This window comes from Pantherophis guttatus, chromosome 4 (assembly GCF_059756535.1).
Source record: "Pantherophis guttatus breed Tessera chromosome 4, ASM5975653v1, whole genome shotgun sequence".
Taxonomy (NCBI): Eukaryota; Metazoa; Chordata; class Lepidosauria; order Squamata; family Colubridae; genus Pantherophis; species Pantherophis guttatus.
The window spans coordinates 60,534,279-60,553,146 of NC_142066.1; the positions used below are offsets into that span (position 1 = coordinate 60,534,279).

At 42.7% G+C, this 18,868-nt stretch overlaps 1 protein-coding gene across 3 annotated transcripts in view; it reads right to left on the reverse strand.

Moving 5' to 3' along the window:
* Nucleotides 1–10,457, reverse strand: part of MRC2 (mannose receptor C-type 2) — a 95,142-nt gene extending 84,685 nt beyond the window's left edge. For 2 of the 3 annotated variants that reach the window (XM_034416175.3, XM_087892285.1), the window contains exon 1: nucleotides 9,865–10,457. In XM_034416175.3, coding sequence (XP_034272066.1) covers nucleotides 9,865–9,967 — 103 coding nt within the window. In that variant the 5' untranslated portion in view covers nucleotides 9,968–10,457. The remainder of the gene's footprint in view (nucleotides 1–9,864) is intronic. The other variant, XM_034416174.3, reaches the window with a different exon arrangement.
* Nucleotides 10,458–18,868: the final 8,411 nt, after the last annotated feature.

Consider the following 18,868-nt stretch of genomic DNA (forward strand, 5'->3'; position numbering starts at 1 on the left):
TGGGGAAGCGAGAGGAGCTGGGCGGTGGTGTTCCAGTAGTGGAGAAATGCAACGGAGCAGGAAAGCAGGTGGCAAGGGGTCTAGGCGCTGAAACAGGCCCATCTCAAGGCAAAGCCAGCATCTACTGAAATGCGGCAGCAGAGCTGCAGGCCACCAGAGCTGCCGCCTTTGAAATGGCAAATGGGGACCAGGCAGCACGAGGCGCTGTCGCAGGACGGAAGTGGCAGTTGGAGTAGCAGGCAGTGGCTGTTGCCGGGGATATGATCTGCAGGGCAGGAGGGATGCAAGAAAGCCCCTCCAGCAGCGGACACAGCTGATGCGCAGCACATGGCCTTTCACCATCACTCCCCCCTAGCTCCGAAACAGGGGAGGGGGACCAAGTAAGGGGACCGAGTCTTTTTTTAATGCTTTTTTTTATTAAAAAGTTTTAACAAGTATTACAACAATTTTTCCCATCCCTCCTCCCCCCACTTCCCTCCTAGTATCATTTGAAAAAGAAACAAAGAAAAAAGAAACAAAAACTTAGGCAAAACATTCATTTTCACTGCTGCTATTCTTCCTAACAAGGATAATTGTAATTTTTTCCAGTTTTCCATCTCTCTCTGTATTTTTTGCCACAACGGATCATAATTATGCTTAAATAATTTTGCATTTGATGTCATAATATAGACCCCTAAATACTTAATTTTTTTAACAATTTCAAATCCTGTTAGTCTTTCTAATTCATCTTTTTTGATTTATAGTCATATTTTTAGTTACTATCTTTGTTTTCCCTGCATTTATTTTAAATCCAGATACTTGTCCATATTGATTAATTATGTCCATTAAACCTACAACCGACCGAGTCTTATCCACCATATGGCAGTCCGGCTCAGGAGGGGAGTGAAAGGGAAGAGGTGGGTGGGCAGCACTGAATGGGTGGGGTGAGGTTGCCGAGCAGGGATTGGCCTGACTGCGAGGGCTGCCGCTGCCTCACCTCGTAGTGGTGCCGCTGCAAGCAACGAGACAGTGGGAGTGGGTGGGGCTTAACTAGGGTGGGGCTTAACTTGGGCTTATTTTGGGGTAGGTCTTATATTAGACACAGGCATGGAAAATCTGGCTAGGGCTTATTTTCGAGGTAGCTCATATTTTCAGGAAAACACAGTCGTAATTTAGATGTGATACATCTATATATAGTAATGTATACAAAGAAATATTTATTCATTTATTTAAATGTAGATTTAAAGAAAGCATACAATGAAGACAGTAGGATTGAATTAAAGAATCAGCGATGTGAAGTTGAGTGCTGAAGATAATCATAGTGGCATATGATGGAAATAAAAAATGAGAGAACAAACCATACTTAGAAAATTGTTCAATCTTAAGAAGGAAGTAGCACAAGAATGTATGATGTCCACTTAATAAAATATTGGTGGACAAAGTGTATGAGATACTGTGATACTAGTGGAAATGTATCCTGTTTCCCCAAAATAAGACATCTCCTGATAATAAGCCAAATTGGGCTTTTGAACGCATGGCAATAAGGCCAAGCGCTTATTTCAGGGTTCCAAAAAATATAAGACAGGGTTTATTTTCAGGGAAACATGGTACTGTTTGAGAACAAAAATGTATGCATATTTTTCTATGAAGATGACACTGTATAGCAGATAACTGAACAGTTTGCAGTGAATCTAAAGACAGATTACATGATGCAACAAAAAAACCTGCCTCTGAGAAATACTACATGAAACAACAAGTACTTGTGTTTTCAGGTAAAATGTATTGAACAAGTTCAAGTTGTACGTAGATGGCAAAAAGCTAGAACAGATTGATAAATTAATGAAGTCTTATGTTACATTCTCACACAAGTTCAACTCCATTCCCTTCTTATTTTTCAGAAGTCCCTCGTGACTTTTGTTATTAGGCCTGGAGTCTCAGGGGACTGGGTGTTAGTATAAACTAGTTTTAGCTATGTTTCCTTATCTGATGCTTTTAATTTCTTTGGTCTACTATTTATTTATTTTTTTGCATTCTGCATAATGTCTAAAATGGAATAGCACGATAGGTATGTTTTATAGATATTTATGGAAAAATCCTGGCTGGTCCATGATGAATGCATCTCTCTGACCATGGCTATCAGTGGAACCAGACTTATGGTCATGGGGATTTCAATCTGCCATCCGTCAGTGAAACATCTGAGGCGGCTCAGGAGTTCATGGCTTCCATGATGGCCATGGACCTGACCCAGTTAGTTCATGGCCGTACCCACAAGGGGATACACACTCTGGACTTGTGTTTTGTCTCAGATCAGTGGTTGAATGATCTAGAAATAGGGGATATAGTTATTGAACCCTTGTCATGGTCAGATCACTCACTCCTTCGACTCGACTTTCGTACTGCCATACCTCGCCGCAGGGAGGCAGAACCGACAAGGTGGTTCCGCCCCAGATGCCTGATGGATCCAGATAGGTTCCTGACGGAGCTTGGGCCATTCCCTGAGGTTCTGGCTCACGACTCGACTGAAGAACTGGTGGCTGCCTGGGATAGGGCAGCCACTGGAGCTTTGGACCAAGTTGTGCCTTTGTGGCCTCTGACCCGGTGCTGATCCCAGGTGGCTCCTTGGTTCTCCAAGGAGCTGAGGGAGATGAAGCACCGGAAAAGATGCCTGGAAAGCGACTGGAGGGCCAGCTGCTCCAAATCTGACCAAACACTGGTGAGTCTCATATTAAGTTCTACCTAGTGGCAATAAGGGCGGCAAAATCAAACTATTTTTCCACTTATTGCGTCTGCAGAGAACTGCCCAGCAGCCCTGTTTAGGGTGATCAGCTCCCTTCTCCATTTGGGAGTGAGGGAAGACCCCTTGCAGGGTAGGGCTGAGGATTTTGTGCAATTCCTGCATGACAAAGTCACTCAGATTTGGGAAGGCCTGGACTCCGATTCGGTAGATTCAGATGGGGTGACGGAGGTGGGTCTTGAGAGTGTTATCTGGGAGGGGTCTGACCCCGTGACTCCCGAGGATGTGGACAGGATTCTGGGGAGGCTTAGCGCTGCCAAATGTTTATTGGACTCGTGTCCCTCCTGGTTGGTGCTGGCCTCCCAGGCGGTCACACGAGGCTGGCTCCAAGGGATTATTAACGCTTCTTTGAGTGAGGGTTTCTTCCCTCCCTCCCTGAAAGAGGCAGTGGTGAGGCCCCTCCTCAAGAAGCCTTCCTTGGACCCGGCTGTACTAGCGAACTATCGTCCAGTCTTCAACATTCGCTTTGTGGCGAAGGTTGTTGAGAGTGCGGTGGCGCGACAACTTCCCCAGTACCTGGATGAAGCTGTCTATCTAGATCCGTACCAGTCGGGCTTCAGGCGGGGGTACAGCACGGAAACGGCATTGGTCGCATTGGTTGATGATCTCTGGAGGGCTTGGTCAGAAGCTGTTCCTCTGTCCTGGTCCTATTAGACCTCTCAGCGGCTTTTGATACCATTGACCATGGTATCATGCTGCGACGATTGGAGGGGTTGGGAGTGGGGAGCACCGTGTTGTGGTGGTTCTCCTCCTTCCTCTCTGACCGGAAGCAGTTTGTGTTGGCATGGGGACAGAGGTCGACCTCAAGGCACCCTGTTTGTGGAGTGCCGCAAGGGTTGGTCCTCTCGCCCCTTCTGTTCAACATTTATGTGAAGCCGCTGGGTGAGATCATCCGTGGTTTTGGGGTGAAGTGCCATCAGTACACTGATGATATTCAGCTTTACATCTCCATCCCGGACCACCCCAATGATACCCTTGACGTGATGTCCCGGTGCCTGGAGCCGTGCATATCTGGATGGGGAGAAACAAGCTCAGACTCAACCCTTCCAAGACCAAGTGGCTGTGATTTCCGGCGTCCTGATATAGCCAGCTAGCTCCATCGCTGACTATTGGGGGTGAGATCTTGACCCCCTTAGAGAAGGCTCGCAACTTGGGTGTTCTCCTGGATGCACGGCTGTCTTTAGAAGACAGCTGTGGCCAGGGGAGCTTTCTATCAGGTTCGCCTGATTCACCAGTTGCGTCCTTTCTGGACCAGGACGCCTTGCGCACGGTCACTCATGTCCTCATCACATCCCGTCTGGACTACTGTAATGCTTTCTACATGGGGCTCCCCTTAAAGAGCATTCAGAGGCTCCAACTGGTCCAGAATGCAGCTACGCGTGTGATTATGGGGGCGACATGGCACACCCATGTAACACCTCTCCTGCGCAAACTGCACTGGCTCCCGGTGGTCTTCTGGTTGCGATTCAAGGTGCTGGTCACCACCTTTAAAGCGCTCCATGGCTTAGGACCTGGGTATATACGAGATCGCCTTCTGCCACCAATAGCCTCCCATCGGCCAATACGTTCCCACAGAGAGGGACTCCTCAGGGTGCTGTCAGCTAAACAATGTGGACTGGTGACCCCCAGGGGGAGAGCCTTCTTTGTGGGGGCACCTGCCCTCTGGAATGAACTGCCCCTGGAGGTTCACATGATCCCTGACCTACGTACCTTTCACTGTGCCCTTAAGACTCTTTTGTTCCAACAGGCCGGGCTGGCTTAGAAAATGGATTTTAAATTGGGTGTTTGTAACTTTTAATATAAGGGCCAAATTCATATATTTATTTTAAATTGTTTTTTTAATTTTGTGAGTATATGTTTGTTTTAATATGGCTGTACACCGCCCTGAATCCTTCGGGAGAAGGGTGGTATAGAAGTTTAATAAACTAACTAACTAAACTAACTAACATTCAGAGTCTTGATTTTTGTTATTGTACATTGTGATCCTGAGAGATCACAGATTTCACCAAGAACCAATGAATAGATTTAGATGTAAATTGAAATAATATTGTTTTGTATTTCCACTTCTTTTGAGGGCTAAGCATAGCAATGACTGAATGCTCATTTCATTTTCTTCCTATCTATTTTATATACATTCAGTATATATTTAGTATTCAGACACTATAAACTTCTGAACCCTAAATATGAACAATCACACTATGATTAATTAGTTGAGGCTATTATTATGCAGGAAGCTGCCCAGAGCCATTTGCTATGAGATGGGCCGCAAATAAATTAATAAATAATAAATAATTCATAATTAATTAATATAAATAAATTTCTTTTTAGAAAAAAGAAACTGACTGTATCTACCATTTGTGACTCAAGGACAATTTGACCAGGGGGTGGGGTGGGGGAATGGATTATCATTATGCAATATCCAAGAATACTTAAACCACAAGCATGCTCTGAGATCACCAGCAGTTTTTTCTCCAATGCTGCCTCCATCTCTCCCTCTTTGACTGTGAGTGAAACTTAAGTTATTGTTCATTGTACTGATATAAAAAAAGTCTTATCCTTGTTATACAGTTTCTACTGGTTATAAAGTGTGTAATGCTTCACCATAAATTACTTCGGTGCAAAGGCAGATAACTATTAACAAATGTTATCAGAGATATGTTTGGGAAGCACTCAGATATATATGCATATATCTTCTCTGGTCACTAGCCAACCTCCAATTCAGCCATTTCTCTCCCTGCATTTCCCTCTCCATTAATATTTTGTTTCTTGGTTTCCAATGATATCTGTCACCTCCTCTGTCCTCTCTATTTTGACTTTCTTCAATGCCCTCTTCGATAGATATTGCTCCATTGAGTGGTGATGTACTGAAAGGAAAAGCAACTAAACCAGATAAGAAGGCCAACCATTACTTTGCCTATAACCTTGATGGCGAACCAGAGCCCTCTCTGTGGGCATGCGAACTGTCCACCAGCTCAGCTCCACCGTACCTGCGCACACCTTCATCCAGCCAGCTGATTTTTGGGTCTCTGCTGTGCATGTACGGGAGGTGGGGCTATGTGGGAGATATGTGCGCATATACAGGGGTGGGGGAGAGTGCGGGGGTGCAGCGTGCCTCCCCCCCGTGGCCCGTTTTTGATCCCAGGAGGCCTTCTAGGCCTAAAATGGGACATGGGGGGCGGTAACCCCCCCCAGCGGCCCGTTTCTGGTCCCAGGAGGCTGCAGGGAGGCCTGCTAGGCCCAAAATGGGATGCGGGGTGGTGCGGCGCACATGAGCAGGGGGTGGGACATGCGGGGGTGTCATGCATGCATGGCCGCACATTGCATTATGGGTGCATGCTTTTGACACACAACAACACATGCTTTTGACACACAACAACAAAAAGGTTAGCCATCACTGGCCTATAACATGTGGCACAATCAGAAACAGATCAAGAATATTCAAAAGTGTCAGAGTAATGATGATTTAATAGATGACCAGCTGCTGTAATGTTGTAACATGTAACGATGATGCAATGGTATCAAAGAGTCAGGAGGGGTATTTGACTTCTACCACTTTAAGAGGCTGTAATATAAGAGAGGCCCTGTGAGGGCGTATCTCTCTCTCCGTGTGTGCTTCCATGCTATAGTTGATGATTGATTGCCTGACTTTGCCTAGTACATGTATGTATATATCTTGGATTGTCTCAAAATAGACATGCTGTGTGCACTCTGACAAAAAGATTCAAGAGAAACAGGATGGGAACTGACAATTGGAATAATAGCAAAAAAAAATTGCTACTCAACGAAGAGTGGATAGTAGGGAGAAAGGGATATATCTCTTGATTCTCTTTAGAAAATTCAGTCTAACCAGCATGATCAATGACCAGAGGTGCTAGACCCGTTATGGCGAACCTATGGCATGTGTGCCACAGATGGGCCCACTAGAAGTCAGGAAACAAGCTGTTTCTGGCCTCCAGGGGAGTAGGGAAGGCCCATTTTTTGCTCTTGTCAGGCTCCAAAACCTTTCTAGGAGTCTGGGGAGGGCGAAAATGGCCTCCCCCCTCCCCGGGAGATCCTCTGGAGGCTGGAAACAGCCGATTTGCCGACTTCCGGTGGGACCGGAAGACCCATTTTTCATGCTCACCAGGCTCCAGAGCCTTTCTAGGAGTCTGGGGAGGTGGGAAAGACTATTTTCACCCTCCCCAGACTTATAGAAAGGCTCTGGAGCCTGGGGAAAGTGAAAAATGGGCTACCGGGCCCACTCTGCTATCGCATGCCAAAAGCGGGGGAGCACACGGGGGGTCGGGCACCCATTTGCGTGGGGGGCAGGACGCATAAAAATATGGATGTGAGCACACATGTGTGCAACCCCCCACACTTCCCCCACTTTTAACACACAATGTCAAAAAGGTTATCATCACTGCCATCACTGTGCTAGAAAATAGAAGTTCAGCAACATCTGAAAGCCTGAGTTTTCCCACTCTTGTTTTGTACTGTAGTGTAGTGTAGTGAAACCTGAATATTATTTAAATTGCTATGAAAACAGGAGGTCTTTGTTCCCATTCATCCCAAAGAAAAATGAAAGTAATTTCTAAGGTTGAATGGAATCTTGAAAACTCACAGGAAAATGGAATAAGGAAAAATCTGTGATAATACAAGTAGTCCTCATGTTACAACCATTCCTTCAGTGACCGTTCAAACCAGGACTGAAATTCATTTACCTTTGCTACCAGTTCATAAATGTGAGCGTGCGCACCTCCTCCACACATGCGCAGAGCCTTCTGCGCATGCGCAGAGGGTCAAAAATGGGATGTGATGATGTCCTGGTGGATGGGCGGAAACTCCCGCTGCCTGCGCTACCGCTTCGCCGGAGCCGGATAGAACCGGCTGCATTTCACCACTAGTTCAAACTTAGCATGGCCCTAAGCAAGTGGTACTTACAATTGGTTCTTGAAGTTCCAACTGTCGCAGCAGTCACATGATCACAGTTTGGATGATCATGTCCCAGGGCAGGTGACATGATCATCAGTTATGACCTTCCTTGCCAGCTTCTCACACCTCTTCCCATTTAACAGCCTGCACACTCCTGCGGCTACATCGGCATCTGGGACTGCCTGTTGCTAAGTAATGCAGTCAGGTGATATTGTGCTTTATGACCACATTGTACACAAATTCCAGTCCCAATTGCTTTCTTAACCAAGGACTATCTGTATTGATGTTTTTCTTAGCTCTTTCAATCATAGTATAATTTAGTTACAACTTGGTTTTTCTATAACTTTGCATACAAATAAAACCATTTCCGACTGATGAAAGTAAATTGGTATGGCATTCATGGCTACAGATCTTCCTATTTTAAGTCAGATCTGTCCAATAATGGCAAAGTCACATGTTTAAATAGATATGGCAAACAGCATCTCCTCCTTTGAATTGTTATATGTTAACCTGTTATTATTTCAAGTCTTTGCAACAAACAAGATCATGGGTAATTTCAGATATACATCACACTGCAATGCTATTGTTTTCATCAGTTAATTGATCAGTAAAAGTGTACACAAATGATGAAATAAAAGTAAATATTAATTGAATAAAAAATTGAAATGAGAATAAAGATAATTAGAAAATCGGGGCTGCTCGAATACCACTTTAGATTGAACTGAACAAGAAGAGAGAGGGGAAGGAGTAGAGAGAGAGGAAGGGAGAGGAGAGGAGAGGAGAGGAGAGGAGAGGAGAGGAGAGGAAAGGAGAAAGAAGGGGAAAGGCAAGGAAAGGGACGGGAAAGAGGAGTAGAAGAGAAGGTTAGAAGAGAAGAGTGGGGGAAGGGGAAGTAGGAAAGAGAAGGAGAGGAAGAACGAAGAAAGTAGGAAGAGAAAGAGGAAGGAAGAGAAGGGGAAGAGAAGAAGAAAGTTTGGAGTAAAGGTAAATGGTAAAAGAGCAGCCCCCAAAAAGTAAAAATGAAAAATGAAAGTTAAAAGATAAGATGAATGAAAAATGATGGATAAATGACTGTACATGTAAATGTGTTTATGAGAAATACAAATAAAAAAACTTTTTTAAAAAAGCTGGAGTGAGAGCAAAAGTAATTTTTTTATTTAAAAAAAATGCCATTGATCTGTCTCTGGATTGGTCTATTAAATTTCCTCCCAATTTGGCAAAAAAAAAAAAAAAAAGTGGGGAGGGGAAACAAGCATAAAACAGACATTGAGAATTTAACATGTATCCGTATCTCTCATCTACCTTCCTCTCCAGCACAAACCGGTAACATTTTTTGCATGTTTGGACCATTCTTTGTTTTTGGGGGGAGCTAGTTTGGTGTAGTAATTAAGGTGCTGGTCTAAAAACCAGAGACCGAGTTCTGGCTCCCCCACAGGCATGAAAGCTGGCTAGTCATTCTCTCTCAGCCCAACTACCTCACAAGGTTGTTGCTGTGGGAGAAATAGGATGAGGAAGTAATATGTATGTTTCCTGCCTTGAGTTACATATAAAGTAATAAAGATAGGGTAAAAATCTAATAAATAAAATAAAATTAATTCTTGCATCCTTACAAAGGTTGACTGGCACGAAGTGATGTACTGTAAATGGGTTTTATTATGCCTGGACACGTTGAGAGTAGCAGAACTGAATTACAGTTGTTGGAGAGTGAAATTCCCAAATCTAACTCCGAGTATTGGGATTGCAGTTTTAGTGCCAATTTCCCTTCCTAGAGAATTTGTTCAAATGCAAAGCAACTCTGGAAAGCAACTCTTCCAACTATAGATGGCTTTTGTTGCTGGTGTTGTTGTTGGAGAGGGGCAAGAGAAGCAAGTTTAAAAAACAGCCTGTCATTCACGCCAACCAGTCCCCTCCCTTTGCCATTCCAAGCCACATCTGGTTTCATTCAGGTCTCTCCTTCCTTTACCACTCGCAGGCACACACCCCCAAGGGCCGTACAACTGTCCAAAATAAAGGAGGAAGAAATGGTGGGGAAATTTGCTAAATTAGTTTGGACTCAGGATCCTACTCCTTTTTAAAAAAGAAAAAAGAAAAAAATGCAGAGTGTACTACAATCGTCTTCTCCCAACCCACACCCATCTCAAAACGTCGCAAATTTGGAAGGGGGGGGGAAGGGAGCATACCTGAAGGAAGAGCATAGAGTCCGACCTCAAGGATGAAGAGGATGCCCAGGGTGTAACTTAGCAGGCGAGGCAGCGTTGAAGAGTTGGGTCTGGGAAGCTTCATCTCGGAGGAGGTGAGAAGACAACTCGCTGAGACGCGGTGGGTCCTCTTTCTCCTCTTGGATCCTCCGGCTCCCCGTCGCCGCGCTGTCTGGACGCAATAGCTTTCCACCTCCAAGCCCTCCTCCCGTTAGGAAAGTGATGGAAGAGAAAGACGGGGAGATGGGAAAAAGGGAGAGCCCCCCCCCAAGCCCCTCCCTGCCCTCTAAGAATTCAGACGCTGCGTCACGAACCCCACTGGCTGCCCAGCCAGTTGTGGGCGGAAGGGAAAAGGGGCGGGTGGGAAGGGAGGGAGGGAGGAAAGCTTTCTTTAAGACTTCCAAAGTGGAGGCAAACTTTCAGCGGTTTGGCAACCGGGAGTATACTAAACGGAATTGCAACACGTTGCAAACGGGGTGGGGGAAGGAGAAAGAGGGAGAAAGGCTCGATCCTTTTGGAAACTTTCTCTAGAAAAAAAAAAAGAGCCATATCTCCTCTCTCCCTCCTTACTTTCTAAGGAGCCACCACTTCCACGTTAATTTTATGCTCCCGCGTGTATTCGAGCATTGTGCGTAATGCAACGTGTACGCGTACATGTCATGTCTTGTTACATAGCCTTTTAAAGAAAACGTAAACAAAATCTGCTACAGCAGAGAGAGTGTATAGAAAGTGGGAGATTCTGTCTTTACCTTCACTACCACAAAAAAGTGTACTGCTGCCATTCAAGAAATCCATCGTTACTGTATAATGCATGCATTTCACCTTAAAATGTGTTATACTATCTAATTTTGAAATAATGAAAATATCATAAACACCATCAATTTCTCATTTTTAACATAAAGCATGTAGTCTTTATCACTATTTTCTGTAAGTGGTGATTATTTCCCACTAACAGGAATGGGAATAAGATCGACAAGTCTTTCGGATAATGGATTGAACTAAAAAGCTCATAAGCCTCAGCAAACATGGCTGCCTTTGGGTTGAAATGAAATTGAAAAATCTTGAAAGACACCAGGTTATGCATGCTGTTCCTTCCAGACTAGACCTATCTGTAAAGCCACAGCCCTTCCTCAAAGCCACATGCAATCAGGTCAAAGTGTAATTCTCATTAATCAACTGAAGTGGACTTAGAGACTGCAAGTTTACATGCCCATATAGTTTTGGTAGCAATAGGAAAGTGATTTGCAGTTCCTGGGGGAGGAAGATTTTTTTCCCAGCTTCTCAGCTTAAGGTATAGGTCCCCTGGTAGAATAGAATAAAATAGAATAGAATTTTTATTGGCCAAGTGTGATTGGACACACAAGGAATTTGTCTTGGTGCATATGATTTCAGTGTACTTAAAAGAAAAGATATGTTCATCAAGAATCATAAGGTACAACACTTAATGATACTCATAGGTTACAAATAACCAATCAGGAAACAATATCAATATAAATCGTAAGGATACCAGCAACAAGGTTACAGTCTTATAGTCATAAGTGGGAGGAGATGGGTGATGGGAATGATGAGAAGATGAGAAGATTAATAGTAGTGCAGACTTAGTAAATAGTTTGACAGTGTTGAGGGAATTATTGGTTTAGCAGAGTGATGGTGTTTGGGAAAAAATGTTCTTGTGTCTAATTGTTCTGGTGTGCAGTACTCTATAGCGTCATTTTGAGGGTAGGAGTTGAAACAGTTTATGTCCAGGATGCGATGTAAATATTTTCACAGCCCTCTTTTTGACTCGTGCAGTATACAGGTCCTCAATGGAAGGCAGGTTGGTAGCAATTGTTTTTTCTGCAGTTCTAATTATCCTCTGAAGTCTGAATCTGTCTTGTTGGGTTGCAGAACCAAACCAGACAGTTATAGAGGTGTAGATGACAGACTCAATAATTTCTCTATAGAACTGGATCAGCAGCTCCTTGGGCAGTTTGAGCTTTCTGAGTTGGCGCAGAAAGAACATTCTTTGTTGTGCTTTTTTATGACATTTTTGATGTTAGCTGTCCATTTTTGATCTTGTGATATGGTAGAAATTTCTACCACAGTATCTCTACTGTTGATACTGTGTTGTCTAGTATTGTGAGAGGTGGAAGTATGGAAGGGTTTCTCCTAAAGTCTACCACCATTTCTATGGTTTTGAGTGTGTTCAGTTCCAGATTGTTCTGGTCCCATCACGAGGCATCATTGTTCGAATGAGACCGATTACTGTTGTGTCATCTGTGAACTTCAGTAGTTTAACAGATGAATCGTTAGAGTTGCAGTTATTGGTATACAGAGAGAAGAGAAGCGGGAGAGCTCACAGCCTTGGGAGACCCTATGCTAATTGTACAGGTATCTGATGTGATTCTGCTTAGCTTCACCTGCTGCTTCCTGTTTGTTAGGAAGCTTATGATCCACTTACATGTGTGTTCAGGTACCTGTAACTGGTTTAGCTTAGTTAGAAGAGTGTCTGGAATGATGATATTGAATGCTGAACTAAAGTCTACAAAGAGGAGTCTTTGGAGATTCAGGATGTTGTGGGATGTAGTGCAGAGCCATATTAACAGCATCATCTGTTGATCTACTTGCTCGGTATGCAAATTGCAAGGGGTCTAACAGCGGATCCATGATGATTTTGAAGTGGGACAGCACTAGCCTTTCAAAGGTTTTCATGACTTCAGATGTTAGAGCAACTGGTCTGTAGTCATTCAGTTCCTTGATGGTGGGCTTCTTCGGCACTGGGATGATAGTAGAGCATCTGAAGCAAGAAGGAACATAGCACATCTCTAGTGAGTAATTGAAGATTCGGGTGAAGATGGGGGCCAATTGGTCAGCACAGACTTTTAAGCAAGAAGGAGTTATCTTGTCTGGGCCTGGAGCTTTTTCTGGCTTTTGTCTTGAAATAGGTCTTGCACTTCCTTTTCTGTGATCACTAGGGGTTGTGAACCCAATGGGATGGGGTCAGTTGTAGGAGGCTTGGCTGTTGTTGGTGTGTCTGAGATGGAGGTTGTGGAGATAGGTGGCTGTAGTTTCCTTTCAAACCTGCAGTAAAACACGTACATTGGATAACAAATATTTTGCTCCCTGAGCACTTTTGGGTGTTCCTTATAAATATTTGATTGCAAATCACAAAAATAACCTGTAATTTAACTTACATTCAGTTTTTAGAAATTTTCTTTTTTTCAGTGTACACTCCAGTACCTATTGGATATCTGAACCCATGAAAGAAACACAAAAACATGTAACTGTTGTTGTCCTGTCCATCAAATGCAACTGGAATATCTGTAGAGATCTAAAAGTATTGGTTCTGTAGTTTGAAATGCAGCTCAGATATACTGTTGTTACATGTGTGAATAAGGTGTTACATGTTACATGTGTGAATGAGGTGTTACATGTTGAAAGAGATTCACGTTACATTAAGAAAAATGGCCATGCTAAAAGAATTTGTTTCAGGACAGAAAAGCATGGCACATGAACCACTTATTGAGCCTACAAAGATATTTTTGCTTCTGTTTCACATAAAACTTGGTGAAAACTTTTGTGAAAGTGATGAACATGGAAGGTGAAGGTTTTCATTGTTTGAGACAGCTGTTTCCAAGAATAATTGATGCCAAGATTAAAGAAGGCATTTTTGTTTATCCACACATCAAATATATCATCAATGACAAGCAGTCCGAAAGTCTGTTAGTGGGGCCAGAGAAAATAGTCTGGAAAACATTCAAAGGATATGAGGGCGATCTGGCTGTGACATCTGTCACCCCATTGTTCGCCAGGGTTGATTCGGCTGATCTGGCTGGCTAGGCGGGTGTCCCCTTCCTCCCTCACCGCTCCATGTGCATCTCTCCCAAAGCTGCACGCTCGGTGGAAGAAAACGACCATCCTAGATAGAAGGAGTGTACCAATCTTCAGTCAAGGGTATACAATTCAAGGATGTCGTTGAGAATTATCGTGGCAACTACAGGGCACCCAGACTACATTCAGCTACTGACAAACTTCTTACAGCATACAAGATCATGAAGCACAACATGTTATTGAAGATTCATTTTCTGCATTCACATTTGGCTTCTTTCCCAAAAATCTAGATTTAGTCAGTGAGAATATGGTGAAAAGTTTCACCACGACATTGCCACAATGGAAAAATGGTATCAGGGCAACTGGAATCCATCAATGCTGGCTGACTATTGTTAGACACTGCAGCAAGATGCATCAGACCTTTGAGTACCTATGAAAATCTGCAGCACAACACTTTTGGCCCTGTTGATCTCATGCAGCGTGTTATATAAGCATATTTAAGTCACTAGTCACACTTTGAAATATGACAATTTAGAAAAACAAGTCAGATCCATCAACGTATACAAGAATAATTCCCATTTATGCAATTTAAAAAAATTATAGCAAGGAGTAGAAAATTTCCCCCACCCAAACATAGTTTTCCCCCACTGTATTTCTGCATACAGATTGGAGATACTGCACCTGGAGATGTGCTATTTTTCTGCAGTGAAGATTGTGGAGGAAAAAATAAACAAAGTGATAAGGATGGTGGGAAAGAAAAAGTTTTGACTAGGGGAAGCAGAAATATGTGGATTATGACTTCCTTTCTTTACAAAACCCAAACAACAGCTGTGCCCACAACAGAGATGCCTAAAAAACTTGCACAGAAGCCAAAATATCTACCAAAATATTCTGCTATGATCAACCTCCCTTTGTCTTCTAGCAGGGATGTGAAATTCGTACACAAAATGCTAAATATCCAATATCCAAATATCCAGTTAGCAATGTTTTGTTACATTTCCTTTTTTTACAGATTTCTTTCAGATTCATTCTTTTTATCCTTACCTGTAGCTACCTGGATATACGTGGTTTATTAGATCTCATGATGTATTTAAACTGCCAGAAGCAGAAAGAGTGAATTTTCTGTGCAGCTGGGTGTTGCCTCCAAGAAGAGACAACAGTTTGTTTCTTGGCTGCATCAAATTTTAGAGAAATGCCTCTGATATTAGTAATACTTAGTGTCAGAAAAATCGGAAACCTGCTGCTAGCTACATAACAGCCTCAGATTTGCTGACCTACAAGAAAGTAAAGTATTCAAAATCCTGAGAGACTCAGCATATATTTAAAAAAGCATAGCAGCAGTAAGTCTAATTGATAAAGGAAGGAAGGGAAATGCCCTATAAAGGGAATAATACTGTAATGACATCAGCAAATCCAATTCTACCTCATAGCACATCCTTGCATCAACAACATTTGAGAGCACCAGCAGAAAAGCTTAATTTCCAATCCCCTAAAATGCAGTTTTAATGGTTTGAGTGCTTGAGCTGATTCAGAGAAATCTCCAGTATAAATATCGAATCCGAAGCTTACCAAATGAGTCATTCTATGGGAGATTAAGGAATTGAAATCATGTTATTATTTCCTGTCTCCAAAGAACACAATGTTTAGTAAGGGTAAATGACAGAAGGCCTTCGTATAATGGGGAAGAAAAAATTATTTTATGATTTAAATTAGTAGCGGATTTCAATTTTATTCGCTACTGGTTCGCTATAGGGAGCGTGTGGTGCTTCTGTGCATGTGCAGAGCATCTTTGATGACATCCAGGCGGGTGGGCAGAGCCTCTCGCAGCCGCTGCCACTACCAGTTTGCCCGAACCCAGTAGCAACCCACCACTGATTCAAATGCAACGTGGTTTGCAGCAAAATGTTATACTATGATAAGAACAGAGAAAAAGTCCTGCTGGATCTGCTCAGTTTTTCACACAGGATAGCGGGATGTATTTTGAAAGCTCACATGTGTAGACTGAATGGCTTCTCTATTGTCCTTCCCTGGCTGCTGGTAGATAAAATACACTGAAAGGATTCCAGAGAGATTAAATACGGAACACTGACTTTTAATTCCCTAAATTCAGTACCCTTTTAAAACTGTATTTTGGTGACCATTGGTATTTCTGGTGGCAGTGAATTCTGCTTTTTTTAAGTCTGCAATATGTACTGTTCCTTATTTCGAAAACTCCTTAAAGTTTGTTTTAGTTGATATCTTTCAAGTTCTATTTTGAGTGAGGAAAAAACTGTTTTCTCCATATCATACATGATTTTATGCATGGTTATGCAGAGTGCTTGATATAGTGTCTGAATTGGGAAGACCAAGCTTGAAGCCATCATGTGAGCTAGCCAATTTCGAACCAGTCATCTCTTAGCTCAATATACTATGCAAGGAGGGAAAGGGGGAGCTATCTCTGTATATTGCCTGGAATTTCCAAGAGTAAAAGAAGACTATAACTGGAACAATCAATAATATTTCTACTTTTCTCTTATCTATCTTTACTCAAAACTAAAAACCCCAGTTGCCTTCAAATAGTCCCATTCAGGTTTCTGTCATTTTCATTTGCTCATTGTTCAGTTTTCTGTTTCTTCGTCCTAACAATCAGCATTTCATGGATACTCATTATTTTCATGATTACTTTGAGGTCCTTAAATTAATTTTGTTCTTAATCTTTGTTTTCGATAAATCTAATATATTTCTTTCTGTATGTATTGTTGATACCATTTTGAATTCAGAAGGACCAACTCTTGAATAACTGAATAATTTATTAATAAATATTGTGTGACGTTGTTTGTTGTACAGATCTTGGGAAAATACTAGCCAAATATTTAGCAATTTAAATACATTTTTATCTGTATGCTTTTTACCACTACTGGACAAAGTAAAAGAAGAATTAAAAGACCAATTGGGGATATTCATTTTTGACCTTGGATGGGGCAGCACTTTCTACTAAAGATTGATTCACAATCCAGGGTTTTCCCTGGACTCATAGTTCCTGCTTAAAGAGCTAGTGTCAACTGTGACTAGGAAGGCTTTTGCATAACTGGTATGTCACTTCACCCTTTCCCAGATTAGGAACACTTCAGAGACTTAAATAATTTATACTCTAATTATCTTGTGACTTGACTACTACTGCTCTCTACATGGGGCTATTCTTGAAAAACAACCAGAAGCTTCAACTGGTTCAGAATTGTAATGATATGTAGTAATTGCCTTGGAAGACAGGGGAAGAGCCACAACAAGAGGTCTCGTAAGATTGTGTTAATATAACATTACAATAAACTTGAATTAGTTCATCTGGGCATACTTCTTGTCTGGACTATCTTTCAAGGCTGACATCAGTCTTCAAGTGCAAAAGTACATTTTTCCCCTTGTCACCCCCTTGTCACCTTTACAGCCCAAGAAAGTAGACAGGGTCCCTTCCGAGACATTTTTTGTGCCCATAATCATTTTGTGAGCTAAACTGCCTCTTATCCAATTGTTCTCCTGGCTGCGGCTCCCCTCCCCCCAGCTCCGCCCAATCTCCCAATAACATTCCCACCAGCAGTGAAATCCTCTGAAGTCTGCTATGTGAGTCTGCTACCAAGCACGTGCTGCGGGCACGCATGCGTGCATATGCACCTGAGGCGCACCTGTGGAACACTAAAAAAGGAACATTTTGAAGCCTTCCGAGTCTGCAAAAGTAAGTAGAACAGTGAGGGGAGGAATCTGCTGTGCCACACGATTTAGATTAGCTACAAAGCGAGAAATCTGACTATTCTAGCTAATATAAATCACGCATCACAGCTGATTGTCACCCAGCTGATCGTTGGAATACCAGTTCTCCTGAACCGGTAACATTTTTTATTACTGGTTCGGGAAAACCGGTCCAAACCGGTAGCATTTCACCCCTAATTCCCACATACCGTTACAAGAATGCAGCAGTTATGGGAAGGCCACATCTCTGCTTAATGAGCCATATTGGTTGCCAGTTTACGCCCAGGTATGATACGAGGTGCTACTTGTTATCCATAAACAGCCCTATATGGTATAGGGCCTCCTTATTTGAGGGAATGTATGTCTCCCATAACACATGTCCAGACAATTCAGTCCTTAAGGGTTGGGATGCTCTGTGTTCCTTGGATCAGAGTTCCCCAACCTTTTGGGGTTAGTTAGTGGCCCGTAGTGGAAGGGAGGGGGGAAAGAGGTGATGGTTTTGTGGGAGGGGCAGGCAAGCAACTGTTACTCACATGAGTGGGGCTGTGAGCACCTGAGACGTTTATGTGAGTGGGGCCCAGTTGTGAATAGACTGCAGCCCAGTAGTGGGTCTCAGCCCACAGGTTGGGGACCTCTGCCTTGGATTACACAATACCATCTTCTAGGGCCCTGAAAATGTGCCATCTTTATAGCAGTCCTGCCCTTTGGAATAGGATCTGAATAATCCTCATCTGTTGTTGTTCATAAGTGTATCAAAGACCTGGCTCTTCAACCAGGATTTCAATGTGGGAGAGTGAGATTTCTCATTTTGTCACACTGCCCAACTTTTATCTTAACTTTTAAAGCTTTATCGATTTTATTATTTGATTATGAGTCACTCAGAGTTGTTGAGCATACAAGTTTAATAAATTATTATTATTTGAGGCAATGGAGAAAGATGTAAAAAAAACCGTAGAAAAATAAAGGTAGGATCTCACAAGATGAAGGATACAATATTGAAAAAAGAATTGGCAATCCACTAAATGAGCTAGTTCAGATTCAAGGATTAGCTATAATAATAATAATAATAATTTTATTTATATACCGCCCTTCTCCCGAAGGACTTGGGGTGGTGTACAGTCAGAATTAAAACATAAATATACAATATCATAGTTAAAATCAATTAAAATCATTAAATAGTTTTGGCCGAATTTAAAACCCAAAATTAAAACCCAATTTAAACTCATTCAGTTAGACAGCCCCACCTGTCAGAACAGTAGGGTCTTGAGGGCACAGCGAAAGACTCGGAGGTCAGAGATGTTACGAATATCCGGGGGCAATTCATTCCAAAGGGCAGGAGCTCCGACAGAGAAGGCTCTCCTCCTGAGTGTCGCCAGCCGACATAACTTGGCCGAAAGTACCTGAGGAGTCCCTCTCTGTGGGAGCAAACTGGTCGGTGGGAAGCTGTTGGTGGCAG